Source organism: Micropterus salmoides, unplaced genomic scaffold (assembly GCF_014851395.1).
Source record: "Micropterus salmoides isolate LMB-PRFRI ecotype aquatic unplaced genomic scaffold, ASM1485139v1 Ms_hic_scaffold_4, whole genome shotgun sequence".
In the NCBI taxonomy this organism is placed as follows: Eukaryota; Metazoa; Chordata; class Actinopteri; order Centrarchiformes; family Centrarchidae; genus Micropterus; species Micropterus salmoides.
This window is the reverse complement of record NW_024043372.1, coordinates 29,553,379-29,576,451: the sequence shown is the minus strand read 5'-3', so window position 1 is coordinate 29,576,451 and position 23,073 is coordinate 29,553,379. Positions and strand designations below refer to the sequence as shown.

The window sequence follows — 23,073 nt, the reverse complement described above, 5'->3', positions numbered from 1 at the left end:
AGAGAGAGAGAAAGAGAGTGATATCATAGCCTGAAGGAACATACATTTGACTAAAAGCCATTTTGGCCAAGACTGATTCATCCTTACAACAAAGTTCCATTGTTACCTTGTAAGTCTTGAAGTTTTTTGATCAGAGACATAAATAATGTATACTGAAAGTAGATCCACTAATGTGGTATTGTCCAGCTCACTGTTAGTGTGTGTTTAGGTGGTGACGCATTGCTGGTGGTCCAGAAAGGGTGATCTGCATGTGATGAGAAAACAAAAAAAAGACTGGCACTCAGCAGTTTTGTTGCCATGTCATGATTAAAATCAGACCTAATTCCTCTCAGTGTTGAGACGTTTTGATGCCCAGTTTTTGAACTGCCTTCTTTTGGTGTGTCTGCCGGCAGTTTTTGCTCCAGTTTTCCTTATGGCTGGGTGCCAGGTTTACCTAGCCTGAACTCTTTGCCCTTCTCTCTCCCCTCTCCTGAAAAAGGAGGGAAAGAGAAATAAAAGGCCTTCCAGGCAGTGTTCATTTGTCAACCCACTCTTTGAGCAACAATAAGCAGCAACATAGTTGAACAAAACCCACTTCCAGGCAGCCAACTCACCTCATGTATCTCCACCTTTAAAGACCACAAGTTCAGCTATATTGTACAAATTGTCACAACAAACTTTGATTCATATGTTGTCTGTTTCTCACACCGAATGTGTTTCCCGTCATCCCTCCATCTTTGTATATTTACACATGCTCCATTCCTTCTGACTTCTCTCTATAGGACACAAACACAGACATAAGAGACACAAGCTTAAGAGAAGGCCAGTAGCTGGGGTGACCACTGTGCCCGATGCAGCCCCTGTGGTAGGTGCTGGTATATTCAATGATGTGGCGTCACTGAGTGCCGGCCTGGCCAGAGATGCTTTGCTCAGATCAGAGAGCGGCAGTGCTAGCGCTAGACCATCAAATGATAGCAGTGGTGACTCAGGACCTCACAGGAGATCAAAGCGCTTCCTCTCCTACCCGCGCTTTGTTGAAGTCATGCTGGTGGCCGACAGCAAAATGGTGGAGCATCATGGCAGCAACCTACAGCACTACATACTCACATTGATGTCCATAGTAAGTTCTGCTCTGTCACATGGCTTCATTGCTTCTAGCAGAGAATGTTTGGTCAGTGGAGGTGTTTGGCTGAGAAAAGCAAGTGTGTTTATGCGTCTGTATACTTATAGCATATATATGGACAGAAAGCAGCTACACATGTGCACCAAATGTATGTACCTGTTCTGCTGTGCTGTTCGTGCTGCAAGTCAGTCAGCCAGCCTTCAGAGGAGGGCCGTGGGAGGGAAAAGGGCAGCATAGGGCAGGGGTAAACACCACTTTCAAACGGCCAGGGGGAAGAGAGGGCAGCTTGAGGTAGAGCCTGCCTGACAGCTTTGATGAATGTTAAAAATAAGCTCAGGTATGTCACATAGGCCGCATACTCTCGGGCACTTCAAATACAAACTTCTGCAGGCGCCTGGGGCCGACAGACCTCAGGGGGGAGGCTAAGATGACCTATATTCTGTTTTTGGCAAGGGCTGCCTTCTCCACAGGGGCTCAGGCTATTATCAACTTGATCTTCCAATCAACTAAATTCCCCTGTACTTGCCTGAAACTGCAGGAAGGCAGTCCACGATAGAGTTACCAGTAAATATACTGTGTCAAATTTCAGCTGGGTTACGTTAAATAAAATATTGTAACCTACTGATCCTAATATTAAAACTAGTCTTCAAAATGTGTTTTGAGTTTATGTTTTGTTTCCCTCATTCAGGTGTCTTCCATCTACAAAGACCCCAGCATTGGCAACCTGATTAACATTGTGATTGTAAAGTTAGTCATAATAAACAACGAGCTGGTAAGACCGCTTCAATCTCCATACTTTCAGACTTTCAGCAAGTATGTGGTGTACATACTTATCAATGAAATGATACCTTTGGTTATTTCTCAATTCTCAGGATGGTCCAGTCATTTCATTTAATGCACAGACCACTTTAAAGAACTTCTGCATTTGGCAGCAGAGCCAGAACATCCTGGATGATAACCACCATTCCCATCACGACACTGCCATCCTAATCACCAGGTGCAAGACAATGACCAAATGATCAAGTTCCTTGCTGCATACAGTATATGCTTTGAACAGGTTTTTAGTGCTTTCGAACAACCAAATAACATTGTAATAAGTATATGGAGAATCAGTTGCATCAAATGGGGTCCAGATTCATGATGAATGGAATTGCAGTTTATAAATCAACCTAAATAAGGAGGATCCCCTGAAGGTTGGGGGGAATGTTCTTCTGTGCCCTTGACCATGACCTATTATGTGTGTGTGCACCACAGGCAGGACATCTGCAGAGCAAGGGACAAGTGTGATACCTTAGGTAAGTGGATTTACTACTATAAACTACATACTGTACTTCACATGTTCATGATGGTATGATCATGATGGCAAATTATAAAGGTTGTTACTGAAGGTTGTTAAAACTAAAGTGAGCCTCTTCTTTTCTTGTTTTCAAGGACTTGCAGAGTTGGGGACGGTGTGTGATCCGTACAGGAGCTGCAGCATCAGCGAGGACAACGGACTTAGCACTGCATTCACCATCGCCCATGAACTTGGTCATGTGTAAGCACATCACTGACTATTTACCTCAAGTACTGTCATCACTCGTAGTTTGTGAACATTTTGGCTGCAGTGAGGCATTGGTAGAGCTTCAAAAGTCTTTCTAGGAATACCCACATGCCTGACCAGCAGATGGAGATCAAGGAATCTTGCATATTTGGACACAACAGCCGTACATTCCTTTTGGTTTCCAAGTATTTTCTGATTCTTTTTGTGTGTTTCTGATCACATCTTTTAATTTTTACCCAACTTTCATCTTGAGAGGGAAGATAAAAGAGTGTGCGAGTCTGCAAATTGGATTCTCAGAATTTAAGGGAAAAACATTGGTTATTGACCACTAGCCTTCAGCAGACTCTGCATTGTCCAAAGTCCTGAGTCAGACAGAGCTTGGGGAGGGGAAGGGAGGGGGTTAGCTTTCTACAGTGGAGACTGTTACAGACCATCTCCAACAAATGCTCCTTCTCACCACCAAACAAAAGGTGGGATTGTTTAATTCCACGTTTATCCGCCTCAAGTGGTGACAACATACTTGACGGCAGCTTAGCCCCAGAGCTCAGTGTTATATGGTACCTGTCAGGTGGGGAGCTGAGTAGCTCAGAGGGCCGGCTGCGAGCAGTGTGGTGCTGTACCTGTCTACCACCAACCAGGATCTTATTGTTCGCAATGCAGGAGCTGGAATGTTTCTCACTGCTCTGATTTTCACATCTACATTTTTTCTGCTATGTCCGTTGCCCAGTATTCATGTCATTTAATGCATTCAATGTTGTGCTGGTTTCTCCCCACAGATAAGAAATACAAATGCATTATTTTCAACTGCAACCTGTGAATGGGTTTCCCAAAAAACAATAACACAATGACAGCGGAAATACAGAATCAATGTTTAGATTTATAACATGTGGCGGAACAAATGAAACTCACTGAAGCGCAAAGAAAAACAATTTTTTAATTGGAGTCTTGTCTTTGTTGCTTTGAGAAGCACTTTTATAAAAGTCCCAGCCAGAAGCAATTTAGAAGCATTCATCACCATAATACTGGCTGTTGTCACATTTATCTCAGCCAACAGTGGTCTTACAGTTCTGTGTGACATAAACTACAGGTAACAGATCTATTACTAGATAAGGGAAAGAAAGAAATCTTTCGGTTCGCTGTACTTCCCTTGTTACTATAATATTTTTTATAATACCTGGACTTTACTTTACTTTACTCTGCCAGGTTCAACATGCCTCATGACGACAGTAACAAGTGCAAGGAGGACGGAGTCAAGATTCAGCAACATGTGATGGCTCCCACACTTAACTACAACACAAACCCTTGGATGTGGTCCAAGTGTAGCAGGAAGTACATCACTGAGTTCCTCGAGTATGTCATTCTCTTTTTTTGTTCCAAACATGCATGGGGATTAGATCATGTAGATTATGTTTTTCTGCTGTTAAGGAAGAAAACCTCTGAACAACTCAAACAGCCTGAAATGAAATAGGATATGCAAAGTAGTAAAGTCCAGTAAAAAAAGTATGTTTCTTAAACACATAAACACACACAGAGTGCTGTGTATTCATACTATATGCAGTTTCCCCCACTTTTGGCAGCAACAGACACATTTTTAGGCTTAAACGCAAATAAACTGTCATCGTTTATTAGGTCTGTTGCAGCCTCTGGTCTCCTCTCTTCCAAAGGCTCCTCACCCCACTGAGAAAGACCAGGGAACTCCTACTCTAGTAAAGAGTAATGGGATAGTATCTGGTATTCCATACCCATAACTATCCAAAGTTCTCCCTGCATCCCCCACCTCCTGATATCACCAACACTTACTACGTATAGCTGACTGAATATAAACAGAAATCTGTCAAGACACTGAGAAAGCTGTTTTGTGTATGTACAGGTAAAAATGACCTCTCCGGGTGTACTGAGTGTGTTTTCTGTCTGTTTGTGTCTCTTGTTTTCCCCTTTTTTCCTTTAAGTCGTTTTATTTTTATTTCTTAATAGCACAGGATATGGTGAGTGCTTGCTCGATGAGCCCGTTTCTAGGCCTTACAGTCTGTCGCAGCAGCTGCCTGGACGGATATACAACGTCAATAAACAGTGTGAATTGATATTTGGGCCGGGAACTCAGGTGTGCCCTTATATGGTAAGTGGAGTCGGTGTGCAAATCTAAATTGTTATGGTGCACATGTAGGTCTCTGACGGAAGCCTCTTGTGTTATGATCATGTGCAGCAAAGATTCCCAGCTGAAATTTTAAGCCTTTAACGTATACTGATAGTTTTCTCTGATATACAAGCAAACTAAAACCAGTTGAATCTCAGCACCTGTAAATTCTGTTGAAAACTCCGTAAAACATGAATGTGAGGAAAGGTGGAATCAGGACATTAAACCATCCAGCTGCTGTCTAATAATCTGTTTTACAATCATTACTAAAGTAATTTCTCCAAAATATGTGTGACACACTTAAGCACTGTTTAATAGTTTTCTTGTCAAATGTTTTCACCACAGACAGAAAGCGCATTAGGGCTTACTGTATGATGTCACCTTCTGGCATAATTATGTGCAATAAATTGGATGTCTGCCTATTGGTGTCCATATTTAAAATAGTTGTCTATAGTGATGTTATTTAATGTGACATTTATGTGCCGTATATGCTAATGGTCTCAACTTTTTATTTTTTTCGTGTGTGTGTGTGTGTGTGTGTGTGTGTGCGTGTGTGTGTTTCTCAGACTCAGTGTCGGCGGTTGTGGTGCACCAGTCCAGAGGGTGCCCAGCGAGGCTGCAGGACCCAGCACATGCCGTGGGCAGACGGCACTGACTGCTCCCCTGGAAAGGTAAGTGTCATGTGGAAACAAAGGCGGATGCTTAGAGAAAGGAAAAAGTGAAGGAGGAAGACTTTTTTTGTCAGTTAAAAAGTTTCAGGAGCAAGAAGTAAGAAAATTAACCTTTTGTTCGTTTGGGATGAACGTGTAAAGGGGAAACATGTGAACACACCATGGGTTTGCTGCGTTTTTATCCGTTACATTATGGTTTAATTCTCATATTGTTCTGTGTTTTGAGCTGACAATCCTCACCACATTTCCTTTTTTTGAACCTGTAACTTTTTCACTGACTCATGACCATAAAATTGTTCACAGGCCATCATCTCCTCAATCTTCTCCTTTATACAGAGCGTAAAAATGACAAAAGAAAACACATTTCCAAAAAAGCTCTAGTAATTGAACATGGCTGGCATGTAAGTAGGTGGTGTGAAGTTGTAAATGATGGAGGTTTCTCTGTCTTAGTGTAGCTTTTAATTAGGATTTTCTCACTAACCCCTCGCTTCCTGCCACTAAGACTGAGAGAACATGAAAGCAACATGAAGTCCAAAGACGCAAAGATCCACACACACACACACACACACACACACACACACACACATTTTGAAACCTTTTCATGTTTACACCAACTTCTCATCCCATGCCATGCCAGAGTGCAACAGACTAAATACTTAAGCTGGAGTCTGTTTGTTGAACAGTGTAAGATTATCCTCCTGTTATGGGCTGAGATATATTTATTGACTATGTGCGTGACGTTTCCTTGTCTTCTGTCCTGCCAGACCTGGCCATGAAATGTCTTTTTCGGTTTGTCTTTTTTCCATTTGCTTCACTGTATAATTTCTCCCAGATTAGCATCAAAGCACAAGAGAGCAGATAGATGTGTTGCCAGTTCGATGGATAAGATTTCATGTGCTCACTCTGTCTGTTCCTCTCTCTTTTTGATTTTTTCTCTCTTCCTCTTATTTTTTTTTTCACTCGCTCACCCCATTCTCTTACTCTCCCGTATTCTTTGCTCTCTTCATTCATCTGACATGTCTCTTTTCTGTTTCTCACTCATTGTAGCACTGCAAACACGGCCTGTGTATAGCAAAAGAGCATGACGCCACACCTGTGGAAGGGGCATGGGGAGTTTGGAGTCCTTTTGGTACCTGTTCACGGACATGCGGCGGGGGCATCAAGATTGCCGTGCGCGAATGCAACCGACCCGTGTGAGCATTCTCTCTCTTTGTAGTCATGCATGCCTAGTGGACCATGTCTCCATCCTAGCTGCCAAAGTCAGTGTTGCATAGATCAAGCCTCCTGAAGGGAATTCTTTCCATAGCTAGTGTTCATTAAGACAGACCCTCTGATGGCTGATCTTACTGGGTTGTTTCCTGGTAAATAAAGAAATCAATTTTGATGTTGCCTTTCATCCTGGTTTAATAGATTAACAGATTGAGAGCACGGTGTGTGATGGTGGCCATCTGTGGAGGAAAGATGTCTTGAGATATTTTCTGAATCAGATCAGTGATTGGTCCGTTCACTTCCTCAATCTTGCTTCCAGGCCCAGAAATGGAGGAATGTATTGTGTGGGACGCCGAATGAAGTTTCGTTCCTGTAACTCTGAGCCCTGCTCCAAGCAGAAGAAGGACTTCAGGGAGGAGCAATGTGCGGCTTTCGATGGCAGGCACTTCAACATCAACGGTCTACCTCCTAATGTCCGCTGGGTGCCCAAGTACAGCGGAAGTGAGAATCCTTTTTTTCTCCAGTCATAATAGACATAATGTAACTTTGATATTGACACCAATTGGTGTTAATTGTTTGTCTTTGTCTTGCCTCCTCTGTCAGTCCTGATGAAGGACAGGTGTAAGCTGTTCTGCAGGGTGGCCGGCAGCACAGCTTACTATCAGCTCAGGGACAGGGTCATTGATGGCACGCCATGCGGACCCGATACCAACGACATCTGTGTCCAGGGCCTGTGCAGGGTGAGGTTCCTAACTCTTATTCGTTTAGGACACTCGGCTGCATGTTTCAAATGCTTATGTGAAATCATAACTATGGGTTCTAATGGTGACCATTCCTGCACTGTGTGTGGAGTGGATATAATAATTTCTATTTCTTTTCATTTTTATTTCTTTAATATTTCTTTAGAAAATATTTTCAAAGAGCACTTCAATCCTTTGCCAAACCAAACTGTGTTTGTTGCCTCAAACCCGTGACAGATAGAGTTTTAGTTTGAAAGCTTGATCACTAACATACCATAAACATCAATATACTTCTTGAAAGAGGCAGTGGGTTTCTCTGTGTACACTCTAAACCACACACACAGTGTTTTGGTTAGATTGTGGTTCAGTGACTTGCCTTCCTGGCCTTGGCAAGTGGATTTCGATCCATGCTGTGGCACTAAAGCTAAGCTCTTCATTCTTTATAGAAAATCAAGCATGTCTCTCGCTACAGCCAATTGCAAGCTGAGCAGCTTGTGCAATTTCCAGTGTGGTTTCTTGAAGGAAATTTCTTCAGATGGGTGTCAGTGACATGGCTATAACTCAATAAGTTCTGATTGAACTATTTCAAGGGTCACTCAGTCTGAATCTTTCTTTCATAATCAGTGTTGAACATTTGCGAAGTAACTGGAATTAAAGACGTTAGCTAAAGACGTTTTCTTTAAAAAAATCAGAAATCAGACTTCACTGTCGGCTTCACAGTCATATAATGTTGTCTGCACATCTTTCTCTTCTTTCTCACCTTTATCTTCCATCCGATCTTCTCCCTTGCTCTTCAAACTTGTTATCCACTCTCCCTCCTTTTGTCCCTTTCCTATTACTACCATTTATATGACTCCTGGCATTTCCTTTTTTATTTTTAATTTATCCCCTCCCTTCTATCTCTTTACTGAGCAGCAAGCGGGCTGTGACCACGTATTGAACTCTAAAGCAAGGAGGGACAAGTGTGGCGTGTGCGGAGGTGACAACTCTTCCTGCAAAACTGTGGCAGGCACCTTCAACATCGTCCGCTATGGTGAGCTACAGCCTCTGTCATTTCACTTTCAGCAAATAAGAATAACAGCAGCTGTTGTTATTCTCTTCAACACATTTTTACATACGTGCTCAGTCTTCAGATTGAATAGCACTAAGAGTGGGGTTCACCTGTTGACGTAGGCATAAACTCAGTACACTAATGATCTAAACCCACGACTCATGCCATTTGCAGGTTACAATGAAGTAGTGCGAATACCCAGTGGTGCTACAAATATAGATGTGCGACAACACAGCTACTCAGGGAAACCGGAGGATGACAACTACCTCGGTAAGACATCCGGCATTTCATTGAAAAGAAAGCACTGGTAATACTTTCATTGTTTTTCCTCATATCCAATACTGTAAATACTGTTTCCAACCATATCTTGAGCAATGCGCTGTTGAAAGCATCTCTGCCTGCATGTTTATGTGGATGACAGTGTTCAGCTTTTAGTGTTATGTCATGTACTGCAAACTTTAGGAGTTGGCATATAGTGTGCATGCTTACACATTAATGAGCCAGAATTAGGCCTGTGGGTATCATTCCAACAAGGTCAGTTGGTTTATAAGCATTTGTGTGTGTGTGCAAGTGTGTGTTTTCTCTGGTTCTGTAAATGTGTGTCTTTCTGTACCATATGCCTGCCTGTCAGTCTGGATATGGCTGCTTTGTCAGCTATTAGTGTGCATGTCTTGTTGGCACAAGTGTGCTAATATATGAGCTCAGATAGCCCTCTGGCTACCATTCTATCAAGGTCAACAAGTGTGTGTCTGCATATCGGTGTGTGTGTGTTTGCTTGATGATATGCCGCCATGAAAACTTCTGAACAAACAAACTTCAGCTGTCACCCGTGATCGTGTATGTGTGTGTGTATTTCTATGTATTAGTGCATGGGCATAGTCATTAGGGGCCCAACGTGGAGACGAATTTGCCGGAATGAGGGCCGCTCTCCACGGTCATATTAGTGTAATGTGTGAAATGGCGAGGAAAGTAAAGGCAGGAAATTAGCTCCATAATCGCATTAGAGTGAATGAGTGCAGCAGACTGGCTGTTGAACAGAACAGGACACCCCTTGATGGGACTTCTCCAGGAACAGAGGATTATTTTACCCCAATAAGGCTTTACTGCTGCCTACTACATCAGCCTTACTGTAAATGAAAATGAGCCATAGTGTTGCTAAGCTACCCTGTCACATATAGAAAGTACCCTAACTCTTACCCTACTTTAGCTAGTTAGACCAATCATTTTCACACAGAATTTCATAATTTTAAATTTTTTCTGCAGTTGTTTTGTAGTTAGTTGGCTCTTACATTGAATACTGCTCATTCTGGCTCTCTGTTTCAGTGGGATTGAGCACAGTAAGTGACTTAACAACAGTAATGTTGTTTTCTGTCCCCCTGCAGCCATATCAAATAGCCGTGGAGAGTTCCTGCTTAACGGAGAGTTTGTGGTCAGCATGTTCAAAAGGGAAATCAAAGTAGGAAACGCTGTCATCGAGTACAGTGGCTCTGACCACGTCATTGAGAGAATCAACTGTACTGACCGCATCGAGGAGGAGATTATTGTCCAGGTAAAATCCTTATCGTGATGCGTTTGTTTGCTTCGCAGGAGATGCAAAGCTAGATATTTTGCATGCACAAGCTAAAAAGCTTCCACAGACTTCACCACAAGAAAAGAAACTTTGGGGTATGTGGGCAATCCATTATGTTAAAAACCCATTATAAGTATGAACAGTATTATAATGCATATCACATTGCCTGCATTTTCACCAGGTGCTATCTGTGGGCAACCTTTACAACCCAGATGTCAGGTACTCCTTTAACATCCCCATAGAGGACAAACCGCAGCAATTCTTCTGGGATGCCTATGGGCCCTGGCAGGAGTGCAGCCGCCTGTGCCAAGGTGAGGGGGAGGCACAAGGGGTCGGCGCAGTGAGGTGATGGGAGTGGTCAGTGATAAATGGTGTGGTGACAGTAAAGATGGAACATGGAAGGAATGGAGAGAGGAGATGTGGGAACCACTGAGGCAGAGGCATAGGAGAGAGAGGATTGTCTGGCTAAACTTGACAAGTTCCTGCCAGACATATAGGTTTGGAACAAGTGATTAAAGTTCGACCTCATAGTATGCTGTGGCAGATTAGCTTCTTTGGCATGACTCTGGATATGACTCAGAGTATGTGGGCGTGCAGAGGCGGATTGCAGGTAAACTCGAAAACCTGTTATGTGTTTTGACTCAAACACTTTGTCTGAGAATTTCTTTTTTCCACTTCTTGACACTGCCCTGCTTGAACAACCAACAGTAAATTCCAAAGACAAACCAATGAGTTCACACAGCAGGATAAACAGCAAACATGCAATGCCCTCAGCACCTTTTGGATTTTCCAATTTATAGCGCTTTTCTGGCAGTATGGGGCACACTAAGCTCTCATAGCACTAAGCTGCAAAACTTGGTAACATGAGGTACTGATAGAGAATCTATTTCCCGGAGCCACATGAGGCTTAAATCTCTCTCCCCTACTGTACAGTTGGTGCACTGTGATTCAGTGCTGGGATGTCAACACAAGAGAAGGTGAAGCACACACACACTGCTGCTGGTATTCATTACAACGCTACGATGATCTATTTTGTACATGAGCAAGCTGTTCCTTCGACCCAGATAAGTACTTGCAGGGTCTTACAGAAGCTGAGGTCAGGCAGTGAAAGGTAGTGGAGTTTCATTTGAGGATAAAGTTTTGAAAAAGAGATTGCAACTCAAGTCATGAATTATTGCATACTCCTCTGTGTCTTTCTCATCAAAGAATAATATACATAAATAAGTTACCTTTTTTTAAACCTAAGTATACAGCACATTTTCTTAAATATCTGTACTTGTAACGTGGAGGTAACATTACAAACTTACTGTCATGGGTACCAAACTCTTGCTTGGTATATGGTGCTTTAGAATTTATTAAGAGAATTTTGATTTTTTTAGGAGAGCGCAAGCGGAAGATTCTCTGTAGCAGAGAGTCAGACAGGGTGGTGGTGTCAGACCAAAGGTGTCACGGTACAGCTAGACCGGCCGTCATCACTGAGCCCTGCAACACTGAATGTGAACTCAGGTTTGTATTATCAGTTGAGCCAACCTTTACTAGCTAAATGAACCAGTCAACTCTTTCTTTACTTGGTCATTACTTGGAAAATACTGACAAGGATTTGCCCTTTCACCTTTGATGCAGGTGGCATGTGGCTCGTAAGAGTGAGTGCACGGCCCAGTGCGGCCTTGGATATCGTACCCTGGAAATATATTGTGCCAAAATCAGCCGTGCAGATGGCAAGACCCAGAAGATTGATGATCGCTACTGTAGTGGTCAGCGCAAACCTGATGATAAGGAAGGCTGCCATGGAGACTGTAACCCCGGTGGCTGGGAGTACTCGCCTTGGTCAGAGGTAAGATTGTTGTGTTTGTGTGTGAGCATAATCCAGATGTTTGTCAAGGTTTATCAGGGGCTGTGTATATGTGTTTACACTTGTTGATGTTCAAACATTTGTCCTGCAGTGCTCCAAGAGCTGTGGTGGGGGCACCCGCCGTCGAGGGGCAGTGTGTCGAAAGGCAGCCGAGGCCGGCAGTGATGAGAGCAAATGCAGTCAAAGGGACAAGCTGACCGCCCAACCCTGCAATGATTTCCTGTGTCCACAATGGAAGACCGGTGACTGGTCTGAGGTCAGTTCTGCCATTATTGTATTCTCTTTGACCAGTCTGATATTTACTGCTCACATATAGTGGTCCATATAAAGGAAGCAAATGAGGAGATGATGGCATATGCACTGAATGTTTAATTTAAAATCTCTTAGCTGGGTGTCGTCAATGTAAAGAGAAACAGACTCAGTATAAATACCGTTATTTTAAGCCAGCAGTGATCTCGGTCAAATGCAAAATCCTAGTGTTGATTGTGCATGACTCAACTTTGGGAGAGTTGACCAGTCCTCTCCTTCCACTATAGTGAGTGTTGGGAAATCACTGATTGCAGGGTAAGATCGTAAATAACTGCTGTACAGTTTACACTTTGCAGAGCGAGGAGCTTGCAAAGATTTGGGCTGCATTCCAGGAATATTTCAGATCTCCCATGTGGTTCTGCTAAACACCTACACTGCACTGTATACATACACACTGTACTCGCACATAAATAAACACTCTTGCCCTGTCTTTTGGTCCCTTCCAACTGCCATTTGTTTTGTAATCCTCATATCCCGCTCTCCACAACACCAAGTGATCTTCCTCTGATATGAACAACAACCGGTGCTCGTGTAATATGCTGTATATGTATCTAGCTCTAAAACCTGAAATATTGTCCTTTCAGTGCCTCGTGACGTGCGGGAAAGGCTATAAGCACCGTCAGACTTGGTGTCAGTTTGGTGAGGACCGTTTAGATGACCGCTTTTGTGGCTCAGCAAAACCTGAGTCTGTGCAGACATGCCAGCAGCAGGAGTGTGCCTCTTGGCAGGTTGGACCCTGGGGACAAGTGAGTGTTAACAATAGTGTATATTATGCGCCATACTTTGTTGTCAAAAATTGTGGGGAAAGAGGGTGGGTACTAATGCAGTGGGAAAGATGATAACTCTGTTTGGTCTATGATTGGAAAGTTCACTTTCGTAAGCCATATTGGGTGCTCTTTACAATACTGTATTGTACAGCTGTGATTGATGTAATTCTTCATATCAGAACATGAAGTGGTGTTTTTTCGAATGCATTTAAGAGACTATTGTGGGTATCATGATCTGCAGCCACTCTTCTTTATATATAGGTAATATCTACCCCTCATTATTATTTATATATTACCTCTATACATATGTACATTACCCTGCACATGCACTGTGGTTGGTTGCTAATCTACATTGTTGTCTCAGCACTTGTTGCAATGACAGTTAAGTTAATGTAATACTGGGAGGTGATGGCACAGATGCCTTTCGTGTGAGAGACCTGGGTTCAATCCCCCACTGTGACACATTCGCCACTGTGTCGCTGAGCAAGACACTTCATCCGTAGTTACTCCAGAGATGTGACCTCTGACATATAGCATTTGTAAGTTGCTTTGGACAAAAGCGTCAGTTAAATGAATAAATGTAGATGTAGAAGCAGCACAGAGGTTGATGTCTACAACTAATTTTGCTTCTCTGATGAATTCTCTCCAGATGTAAACCAAGGGGAGAACACAGATAAACTAAGCTCATCATTTAGCACTGTCCCCTTTTCTCTCGTCTGTTTAGATACAGAGCACATCCTGCCAAAATAAATATACAAAATCTATGGAAGATCTGGGTAGGCATGTTTGTCTGCAAAACATTATATAGGGTTATGCATACATTATATAGTGTCTGTGTGAGCAGGCTCGGTCTCATTTGTGTGTGTGTACAGAGAACTGAACACCCAAAAATGTGAGATATTTTCATGCCCCCCTCTCCCCCATCAGAGGATGTGCGCACGTTAAAGTATATTTGAAGTTGTTTAATGAAGCGTGGTCAAACGGTAGTTGAAGTTGCCGCCATAGAAGTTTGACCCTGTTTCATTGGTGGCAGTGAGGCAGAAGAGAGTGTGGGCTGGTACCCTCTGACTTGGCTATAGCTGAAAAAAAGTAAGGCAAGTGCAATGTATATAAGCAAAGGTTGTTTTTGATCTTTGAGCCACTTGATCTTTATCTGCTTGAAACTGAGATCTTGGGATGTTTGTCGGGGGAGTGGAGGGGTAAAAGAAGGCTTTTTATTTGCTATGCCTGGTTTACAGTTTTTTGATTTGTTCGTGTGTGGGAGTTGCTTTGTTGGCTCAGATGAATTATCTGTTTTTTGCTTGCCTTCCTCGCCCCTTTCTGCATTTTCTCCTCAGCTCACTGTTGCTAATGTTCCCCCACCACTCCTTTTTTTCCCTCTTTGAACCCAGTGCACTACCTCGTGTGGGCCAGGCTACCAGATGCGAGCGGTGAAGTGTGTGGTTGGCTCTTATGGGGCTGTCATGGATGACACTGAATGTAATGCTGCCACCCGACCCACTGACACCCAGGTAAGGAGGGCATTATCTTCCTTCCTTCCTTGCTTCTTTTCTCCCTATCTCTAACTAACCCTATCTTCTTCTCTCAGCTGCTCCCAATCTCTTTATCTCTTCCTCATTTGTTCCATGGTTGAGTCTCAAACTGATTCATACTGTGAGGACAGAAGGAAGCATCCACGTTCATGCACACTGACATTAAAAACACACTACAAACACACACGTTTCTTTCCCACCTGGTCTCAATAAAGCTATGTTGTCTGATCTAGTCTGGTCTAGATCGAAAGACAGAAGGGGAAGTTATACCAGCCTCACTCTGCCCACATAGAGAGACACAACTCTCAGATAGAATCACCAAAAGAAAGCCCAAACGTTGATAACTGTTTTATTCTTCAGAATACTCTGATCTGAAGACACAGCGTCTGGCAGAAGCCATCTTTGTCTTATAAGTATTTACTCGTAGTTTGAATCTGGCCCATGCCTTAGCTTCAAAACATCCTTTAGTTGTGACAGCTGTTCTTGGACACTTGACTAAAGACCTAAGTAAATAAGTAAATCATAATTCACAGAAATATATAATAAGTTACATTTATTGGATGTTATTCAAATGACTAATTATTAACATTAACAGCAGCGTAGTTGAAGAGTAATGCTACAGCTTCAAATATTTGGTTCTTATCTCCTCTATCCACTGGTAATACAGACTGAGAAAGTGCGATGTTGGAGAGTTTTGCTCACTCAGGTTTACATGTGGAATTGTTCACGCTGTCTAAGTGTGTGCAAATGTGTATCTGTGTGCGACATACACACAGAGACACTGAAACACCAAAGAAACCTATTTTGAGCTGAATGAGAGTTTGTTCGGTCAGCGTGGGGCGTAAACCCATTTCAGAGGGCTGAGCATGCAGGCTCAGGATGAGGCCCCCCTCTAGTCGCAGTGGCTCTTAATTCCGGTGCCTGGGCCGGCAGAGTCAGTGACCCTGAAGCAGTCGCCCCACCTCGTTGTGATTCTAACCAGCCAGCCATGAAGTGGGCCACCAGGCCGCCAGTCCCACCACCACCGGCCACCAAGCAGGCCTTAGCAAAAGAGGGACAGATAAATGGATGGAGGTCGGAGCACAAGGAGGACAGAGGTGGATGCTTTGCTCGAGCACTTCCATGCATAGATCAGATAACGGCTGAACAGTTATGAACACTGCTTGGGCCTATTTAGTCATTTGTGAAATCCAGAAAGCTGCGGTATACAACATGATCATCATAAAATCTGTCATATTTTGTAAGTCTACATGTATAATGTCTGTGTGACAGGAAGTGTCCGTGAAGCTACTTTAAGCGCTGCCTTGAGGACTATTTGCTTCCATTAGGAGGTGGAGCGTGGAATCTGGAGCCTCCTCAGGGCCTGTACGACCCAATTAAGGCCCTCATTCCTAGAGACTGGGGGTCAGAGGGCACCAGAGGGCATGGGGGGAAAGAGAGGAAAGGGCGGAAGGTGATGGACAAGGGGGTGGATTAGGGGTGGGGTTTTCAACCACGCCAGCATGGGCATTGGAGCCCTGAATACCACTCCACTATGACCTGTTATGACAGGGATCAGGGCTTTATGCTGAGTGGCTTACTGCCACAATCCATAGTTTGAACTGACGGGGGGGGAGACCCTGTTAATGTTGTTTTGGTAAGGTGGGGAAAAGGGTTGATGGGAAACACACAACTACTCTCCAATGTAGCGGTGGAGGAATATAGTTTAAGTTGTTAATGACTGTCCCATGTCAGAGGAGCTATCTCTGATATTCGTGGTATTTTGTGGTCAGGGACAGATGTTGTTACAGTATATTCATTTTGTTAATCACTGCATGAATGGGTGTATGTGTCCTCCCTTTCCACAGGACTGTGAACTGGCCCAGTGTCCCAGCAGCCACCCTGTTCCCCCAGGGACCAAAGTCCCCTCCCACCAGGGCCACAAAACCCAGTGGCGTTTTGGTTCCTGGACCCAGGTTAGTTGTCCTGCCACACCCTCAATCCATTTGTCTTTTTAATGGATTTCAGCTTCTTAACCTTTCTCCTCTGCACAACAGTGTAGTGCCAGCTGTGGCAAAGGTACGCGGATGCGTTATGTGAGTTGCCGTGACAACCAGGGTGGAGTGGCAGATGAGTCGGCCTGCGCCCATCTACCAAAACCCCCTGCCAGAGAAGTGTGCTCAGTAGTGGCCTGCGGACAGTGGAAAGTGCTGGAATGGACAGTGGTAAGAAAAGCTACTATTGTCATCATTTATTCAGTGTCAAATATATGGAAATTTTGAAAAGAGTTGATTCAATAAGCATTTTCCCACAGATCTGCGTCTCATTATACTGAGAGACAATACTGTTGATTAACCTAAATTGGTTGTTGTCACTATTGCTGTCCAGATGTTGAGTCTTCCTGCAAGGTTTATTTATGCCTTTACACTCTACCTTATTTTTTACCTACACTGACAATTAGTGTCTGCACACGCTACGAAGATGTTTGTGTGAGCAAAGATGTGGAGACAGGGAGGAAGCTGAAAGGCAAGTGTGTGTCGAAGGCTGGTGGAGTGCTGGAATGAGGCTAGAGAAGGTGTGTGTGTGTGTGTGTGTGTGTGTGTGTGTGAGAGAGAGAGAGAATTGGAGTGAGGCACACATTTCTGGAGCTGGGAGATGCAAGGGGCTCCAGTGTTGTTTACAGATGTTTCTCATCAGATTCCTGGTAATACAGTACAGCCAGACTGCAGGTCTGGTCACCATATACAGGCACACATGTCCACATACACACAAACACACACGCAAACACATGCGTATCACCAAACCAAAGACACTCATTGACCCCCTCCCAAAGGAAATAGTTCACCCCAAGGCCAAGATTTCAGAGGCCCCATTGGTTAGTGTGCATTCTGGTTAAAGTCGGCACTGGGATATAAAAACATTAAACTATCACACAGCCAAACACACTAGATTTACTAACCCAAAGCACTATAGCTTTCTTTATCTTACAATTGCCAGAACACTCCAATATGAGTTTTGTTATTGTTCTCAGGGCCTGTACAGCCTACAGTATGTTATCCAACAGCTTAATTTACTATCACATAACTTACGTCGACTTACCTTCTTACAATATCTAAAATCATGTGAAATCCATAACATTGTGACAGAGCAGTGTAAACCTCTGGACAGTGTAATCACAAATCCCTGTCGAGGCTGTTGCATAAGAAAGCTAAACAGAATGTGGACTATGTTATGGGGGACTGAGACACCGTTAGTGCTTAGTGCTTGTGTTACTTTCCTAAAAAGAAAGATGTGTACTTGGGTCCATTGAGGTGATACTGCCTGTGCCGGAGCCATGGCCATTTGTTACATGCCATGTTTAACTGGAATGAGAACTGTGACAGCATCCTCGACACCAAGTCAAGACCGCTTTCAGTTGGCGTTGGACCCTCGCAAGGTTGAGCATTGTCATTGTTCTTTGTTTGCGAAATTTGTTTTGTGGCAGTTTTTTAAGGCCCAGCCAAGTAGTGGAGAGCTTTCACCTTGGTTGCGTCAACGCCTCCATATCTGAGGCAATGGGAAACAGGTCACTGAATTGGGAGTTTGTTGCTGCCCCGAATTGGGAATTAGTTGCTGCCAAAGTATATTGGAATCTGTCATTCAGGCATTCTTCCAGACCATCACATGGAAAAGAAAGCTGAGCCTGAAGGTGAAGCACTCTTTCTCCAGTCAAGTGTCACCTGTGGTCAGATTTTCAATTACTTACTCAATCCCATAGATAGCAGAATTTAAAGAATGAGGGAAGACTAGTAATCATGGCAGTCACATCATAACTCCAAATGATTCTTTTCACTCGCAAGGACCACACCATCAACAGATACGTATAGATTATTTATTGATTAACAAAACAAAAAGTGTGAGGGTTGCACATGCTGGATTCTGGATCTGAGGCGTAATGGGGAAGCTATCATAGGGAAGATCCGCCATAGCACCCGGGCATGACGACCCCCTCATAATGAATAACAAAGCACCTACGGAGAGGAAGACAGAGATGAGGAAACAAGATAAAGGTGTGTGTGTGGGGTGCAGAATGTGAGAGCAAAGTAGAGGAGATGGGTTAGATGGGTATTTATGGAAATAACGGGAGTTGCGTGGTTGACGTGTGGTCCTGCTCCTGAAACTCTGCTAGTTAGTTCCACATAGTAATGCATGTTCACCCTTTTATTTCAAAGTTGTCAAACCTCTGTAAAACGGTGGTTAAAGGGCCAAATCTGGTCAACTATGTTGAGCTATTTATACCAAAAGCAGGTCGGAATGAATGGTTCATAGTTTTGCCTCAAATGCCTCATGTAATAATGACTCTTTTCTTCAAGTGTGTTTGTATGACTGTGCTTGTTTGCATCTAGGTGCATATGAGCATATGTATTTATACTCTGTATGTGTGCGTTTTCAGTGCTCAGTGACCTGTGGCCAAGGGAAGACGACACGGCAGGTACTGTGCGTCAACTTCAGTGACCAAGAAGTGAATGCTAATGAGTGTGACCCAGACGATCGTCCTACCACAGAGCAGGACTGCGCTATGTCTCAATGCCCGTCCCACTCCAGTGAGTCCCGACCTTTCCCGTCCTCACCGAACACCAGCACCAGGAACAACCTGCCCCGTAGCCAATCTCACCAGTGGCGGACTGGACCCTGGGGCGCGGTGAGACATCTTACACACGGCATCATCAGATCACAGCGCTCAACAAACCCACTTCTCTGGGGCCTGACATCTGAAATATTGTGCTTAATCTTGTGCAACCATAGAAATCCTACAACTTCTCTACAACTGGAGCTGTTGAAGGCCATTATTTTCATGCACACACCGTGTACCATGTCTTTTTCCTTTGTTAGTGACTTTCTTTCTGGCATTGCAATAGTGACAAATGATTACCAGAGAAGTAGACTCTTGTGAAATCAGACTGCACTATCACAACATTTTATGCAGTCACTTTCTGTATTTATCCAACTGCTAAAGTAGCCCTCTATTGATTGAATTAATGGTTAGTCTACACAGGAGTTAATTAAATTTGGGAAATGCGCTTAGTAAACTTCTTGATGAGGGCTAGATGAGAAAATTAAGCAGATTTTATTACATTTGGACAGAGCCACGCTAGACTTTCCCCATTTACAGTGCTACACTAAGCTAACCAGCTTCCCGCTGTAGCTTTATATTCACCATAAAGACATGAGTAATGCAGATCTTCAACTTGCTCACAGCAAGAAAGTAAATAAGTGTAGTTCCCAAAATGTCAAACTATTCCTTAAATTAAATTTGTGATGCCAAGAATTCTCCATGTTCCTTGTGTTGCAGGGACATCGGTGTTGTTTTAAGCACAAATGTAAATGAGTCCAGCAATTTCTTACAGCAGTTTGTGAACCAGTTATTTTCTCCTTACAATGCATCTTGTAACCTCAGGCAGACTTTGGCCTTGATCTTGACAAACACTTTTGAAGTGAGGCTCAGTTCTCCAGGCCCTGCACTCTTTTTAATTAAGACAAGGCCTTAGCCATTGTGATGTAACACCAAAGATAACTTTGACCTTTAAATACTGTGACTGGGAAATAGCTATTTCTGGTGACTCTTCCTTCCTCTGTCCTGAGGATATGTATTTTAATATAGCAGCAGACATGGTCAGTTATTTGACATGATATGTCTCTTAGCATTGTTCTCTGAAAGTGAGGGCTTTGTGTGCACACTACATATACCTCGTTGTGCACTTTGATTCATTATGAGTACTGTGTGCATTTAACCTACTAGTGTATGTACACAAAGGCACGTCGATTCAGTACTTTGTATCTGTTTGCATCTGAGCATCTGTTTGTGAGAACCATCTATTTGACGGTGTGCACTCTTTGCTCTCTGTAATAACAGTGCTCCAGCACATGTGCAGGAGGTTTCCAGCGGCGTGTAGTAGTGTGCCAGGATGAGAATGGGTACCCTGCCAACAGCTGTGAGGATCGCAGCCGGCCCAATGAGCAACGATCCTGTGAGTCAGGGCCATGTCCACAGTGGATCTATGGCAACTGGGGAGAGGTAAGACTGGCACCACTTTACTGCTGTTTACATCAGATTACAGTTTACCAATGGCTCTTTAGTCTCCTTTAGAGATCCTGGACTAGCTTAGATAGATAATTGTAAACTCTGGGATGCTCATTGTGTTGAATAATTGCTTTGACTGATGCAGAAGTTGCTTTGTGTGGAGGTTTGGAAATGCATTAGAAATCAGCTTAGGCTCAGGCTCCCATTCCCCATGCTTCATGCAAAACAGATATATTTTCACTTGAAAAAATGCCCCCAGTTTTTTTCTTCACACTCAAAAACCTTTTCCTCAAACCCATTTGTAAAACACAACCTCTCCTCCTGCTGTCTTCAGTGCACCAAGCCATGTGGCGGTGGGATAAAGACGAGGCTGGTGGTGTGTCAGCGTCCAAACGGCGAACGTTTCAATGATCTGAGCTGCGAGATCCATGACAAGCCACCAGATCGTGAGCAGTGCAATACTCAGCCGTGCCCGTCTAGCCCCCACTGGAACACAGACCCATGGAGCTCGGTACGCTCATAAAAAATACTTTATACCTTGTTTTTTCAACCTCACAGTTTTTTCAAATACCTGTAGTCTTACTCTTTCACAAACAGTCTTAAAGGGACAGGATGACTATGGTGCATTTGCACTGGAGAAATTACACTCCCGCTTCTCTACTTTTACTTTTAACCTCCTCCACTTCCTGCTCCTTCTTTGATGTCTGCGATTGGTCAACAATTCCGCAAGACTTTTGGAAAGTTAATTTCTGTTGCACATAAAAATGGCAAAGATACACTCGCTTGCAAAATGCCAAAAGAGTACAACATCACAAAACACTTCAGTGACAGCTGTGACCATAAAAACATTTTTGTCAGTCCTAGTTACCATAAAACTGTTGTTGAGCCTTGTATTAGTATTTGAAAAATTCAGGATCAATTTGTATTTCAATCAAAGTTAGTTTTGTAAGATATTGTTTTTAAAGATAATTTATTAAGATATTTTTTTCTTTTTATCTTTTGTATATAGCATTAACTTTAAGAAGTGATTTATTTTGTGTCTTAGCTCTTTGTATTCGCACATTTAGCCAATCGTTGTTCATATGCAAATACTGTTGAATGTTTTTGTATATCAGGAATATACAGTAAGATGCCTTGTTCTTTTATTATCCAAAGAATGGCCCACAATATAGTTGCATCAACGTAGATAGGACTGTGTTTGGGCTGTGTACTATACATACATCTTTGTACTATTTACATCTTTGAAATGGCTATTGTATCAAGAATTCAATTTGTCTCAAGGCACATGTGTTTTTTTAGAGAAGTTACTAATCGTATTTAGACACTTTATTTTACAGTTTATGTATTTACCCTCTGCTATGAAACCAACAGTGGTGTTGCCCCATAAGTATAATGACACTCAAGCATGAATATGTTGACTCAAAAGTTCCTGAAACGTCCAGTATCAGTAGTAAACACCAGCAAACAGCAGCTGTACTAGTGCTGTAAAATAAAGTGTCTCACCAAGTTTGTGGTAATTACAACTAATAGCTATTGTATTCCAGTTTGGCAGAGGGTTTTGACCCAGATTTCCTTAGTGTGGCCAAGACAATAGGTTTAAAACTCTCTGCTCCAAAGGTGCTTGATATGAGTGTATTTATATTGTGTTAGTTATTGTTTTCTTTGTACAGTAAGTACTTGGAGTTGCTAAATATGCTATGCTCAACAATACCTCACTTGGAACAGAACACAACTCAGCTAGCCATTAAACTATGATAACCTACACTACAGTGGTGCTTTGGCCAAACAAGGGAGACATAAGATATAAATATCAAAAATGAACCATCACATTTTTGCTCATTTAGGTGTTTATTGTGGCACATTGCTCTTTGGTGATGCCTTTTCTGTACTTTTTACTTCTATCCATGAGCAGTAAGTGGATTGATCAGCTTGATCAGCTAAATGCAACATGTATCACAGATATGATGAAATAATGTTGAATTGTCTGCCAATGTCCATCGAACAACCTTCACGAGAATGGGCTGATGGCGTACTTTGAACACGTGATACCTGTGACCACAGGGGAAGTTAATAGTGTTTTGTATCCAGAGCTCTTACTCTGAGCCAACCTAATGTGTCTACCTCAGTCTCTGTTTTGATTGCCCCCCTGCCGTATCTTTCTCTCCCTTGCACTGGAGGGGTTTTGGCTGGCTAAGATTAAGCATGAGTTGTTTTGAGGCTACCCATTGCAGTTGTTGGCCCTAAACACAGATCCAGGGTGTATGTCATCTCCCACCTTGTAATGCTTACCATCCCGCTGAGGACAATGAAAACTGACCCAGAATCTGTGGTTAGGGGCAACTTTGCCTGCAGCCCACCCAGTTGACTCCTCCTGGTCATAAATGTCTGTATTGACATCACACCTTATTTTAAGGGCCTGTTAACACAGCAGTGAGAACATATTTTACCACACATCATTTACTAATGAGAACTATGGCTCATAATGACTCCCACGTGTGATTACAAGGCAGTGTAAAATCAGTGAAACCAGAAAGAGTATTAACACAGTACATC

General features: G+C 43.0%; 1 protein-coding gene across 1 annotated transcript in view; it reads left to right on the top strand.

Annotated features, from left to right (window-relative positions):
- Positions 1-23,073, top strand: part of LOC119885549 (A disintegrin and metalloproteinase with thrombospondin motifs 9-like) — a 43,040-nt gene that overhangs the window by 4,050 nt on the left and 15,917 nt on the right. The window contains exons 4-28 of the mRNA XM_038695626.1: positions 762-1,099; positions 1,791-1,874; positions 1,975-2,099; positions 2,357-2,397; positions 2,534-2,639; positions 3,849-3,995; positions 4,620-4,761; positions 5,346-5,450; positions 6,498-6,643; positions 6,979-7,160; positions 7,263-7,399; positions 8,315-8,432; positions 8,625-8,720; positions 9,833-9,999; positions 10,202-10,331; positions 11,400-11,526; positions 11,644-11,854; positions 11,964-12,128; positions 12,766-12,927; positions 14,340-14,459; positions 16,328-16,435; positions 16,517-16,684; positions 18,892-19,140; positions 20,353-20,514; positions 20,855-21,031. Of these exons, the coding sequence (XP_038551554.1) occupies positions 762-1,099; positions 1,791-1,874; positions 1,975-2,099; positions 2,357-2,397; positions 2,534-2,639; positions 3,849-3,995; positions 4,620-4,761; positions 5,346-5,450; positions 6,498-6,643; positions 6,979-7,160; positions 7,263-7,399; positions 8,315-8,432; positions 8,625-8,720; positions 9,833-9,999; positions 10,202-10,331; positions 11,400-11,526; positions 11,644-11,854; positions 11,964-12,128; positions 12,766-12,927; positions 14,340-14,459; positions 16,328-16,435; positions 16,517-16,684; positions 18,892-19,140; positions 20,353-20,514; positions 20,855-21,031 (3,713 nt within the window). The remainder of the gene's footprint in view (positions 1-761; positions 1,100-1,790; positions 1,875-1,974; positions 2,100-2,356; positions 2,398-2,533; positions 2,640-3,848; positions 3,996-4,619; positions 4,762-5,345; positions 5,451-6,497; positions 6,644-6,978; positions 7,161-7,262; positions 7,400-8,314; positions 8,433-8,624; positions 8,721-9,832; positions 10,000-10,201; positions 10,332-11,399; positions 11,527-11,643; positions 11,855-11,963; positions 12,129-12,765; positions 12,928-14,339; positions 14,460-16,327; positions 16,436-16,516; positions 16,685-18,891; positions 19,141-20,352; positions 20,515-20,854; positions 21,032-23,073) is intronic.